Source organism: Pyrgilauda ruficollis, unplaced genomic scaffold (genome assembly GCF_017590135.1).
Source record: "Pyrgilauda ruficollis isolate IOZ18807 unplaced genomic scaffold, ASM1759013v1 scaffold2845, whole genome shotgun sequence".
Classification (NCBI taxonomy): Eukaryota; Metazoa; Chordata; class Aves; order Passeriformes; family Passeridae; genus Pyrgilauda; species Pyrgilauda ruficollis.
In genome coordinates this window covers 920-2,285 of record NW_024524206.1, presented here as the reverse complement: position 1 = coordinate 2,285, position 1,366 = coordinate 920, and the positions used below count along the sequence as shown (strand labels likewise).

The 1,366-nt window shown below is 56.8% G+C and overlaps 1 protein-coding gene across 1 annotated transcript; it reads left to right on the top strand.

The window, feature by feature from the left end:
* Nucleotides 1-6: 6 nt before the first annotated feature.
* Nucleotides 7-1,302, top strand: LOC121356120. The gene is made up of 5 exons (XM_041472216.1): nucleotides 7-126; nucleotides 467-517; nucleotides 601-753; nucleotides 816-826; nucleotides 909-1,302. The coding sequence occupies exons 1-5, from the start codon at nucleotides 115-117 to the stop codon at nucleotides 1,300-1,302; spliced, it is 621 nt and encodes a 206-aa protein (XP_041328150.1). The 5' UTR covers nucleotides 7-114.
* The last annotated feature ends 64 nt before the right edge of the window (nucleotides 1,303-1,366 follow it).

Below are 1,366 nucleotides of genomic sequence, written 5' to 3'. Positions count from 1 at the left end.
TGGGCACACACCTGGGCACACCTGGGCCCCCAAAAACCGCTCCAGGTGTACGCACGTCCATCCAGGTGTGCCCAGGTGTGCCCAGGTGAGCTCAGCTGTATCTCAGGTGTGTCCATGTCCATCCAGGTGTGCCCAGCTGTATCTCAGGTATCTCCAGGTGTATCCATTGTCCATCCAGGTGTATCCCAGGTGTGCCAAGGTGTGCCCAGGTGTATCTCAGGTGTGTCCAGGTGTATCTCAGGTGTGTCCGTTGTCCATCGATGTGTGCATGTCCATCCAGATGTATCTGAGGTGTCTCCAGGTGTGCCCAGGTGTGCCCAGGTGTGCCCAGGTGTGTCCATTGTCCATCCAGGTGTGTCCATTGTCCATCCAGGTGTGTCAATGACCATCCAGGTGTATCTCAGGTGTCTCCAGGTGTGCCCAGGTGTGCCCAGGTGTATCTCAGGTGTATCCATTGTCCATCCAGGTGTCTCCAGGTGTATCTCAGGTATATCCAGGTGTGTCCATGTCCATCCAGGTGTATCTCAGGCATGCCCAGGTGTATCTCAGGTGTCTCCAGGTGTGCCCAGGTGTATCTCAGGTGTGTCCATGTCCATCCAGGTGTCTCCAGGTGTCTCCAGGTGTCTCCAGGTGTGCCCAGGTGCGCTCAGGGGGGCGGCAGGAGGGGCACGAGGAGCCGCAGCGCCCCCAGCCCCAGCGCGGCCGCCCCCAGGTGTATCTCAGGTATATCCAGGTGTGCCCATGTCCATCCAGGTGTGCCCAGGTGTCTCTCAGGTGTCTCCAGGTGTGCCCAGGTGTGTCCATTGTCCATCCAGGTGTATCTCAGGTATATCCAGGTGTGTCCATGACCATCCAGGTGTATCTCAGGTGTGCCCAGGTGTGCCCAGGTGTGTCCATTGTCCATCCAGGTGTGTCAATGTCCATCCATGTGTCTCCAGGTGTATCTCAGGTGTATCTCAGGTGTGTCCATGTCCATCCAGGTGTGCCCAGCTGTATCTCAGGTATCTCCAGGTGTATCCATTGTCCATCCAGGTGTATCCCAGGTGTGCCAAGGTGTGCCCAGGTGTATCTCAGGTGTGTCCAGGTGTATCTCAGGTGTGTCCGTTGTCCATCGATGTGTGCATGTCCATCCAGATGTATCTGAGGTGTCTCCAGGTGTGCCCAGGTGTGCCCAGGTGTGCCCAGGTGTGTCCATTGTCCATCCAGGTGTGTCCATTGTCCATCCAGGTGTGTCCATTGTCCATCCAGGTGTGTCCATTGTCCATCCAGGTGTGTCTCAGGTATATCCAGGTGTGTCCATGACCATCCAGGTGTATCTCAGGTGTCTCCAGGTGTGCCCAGGTGTGCCCAGGTGTATCTCAGGTGT

What these genes read in the sequence shown, in the direction of transcription:
- LOC121356120 (XM_041472216.1), top strand. An exon ending in GTGTGTCCATGTCCATCCAG is followed by an intron (nt 518 to 600) that starts GTGTATCTCAGG and finishes ATGTCCATCCAG; the next exon opens with GTGTCTCCAGGTGTCTCCAG.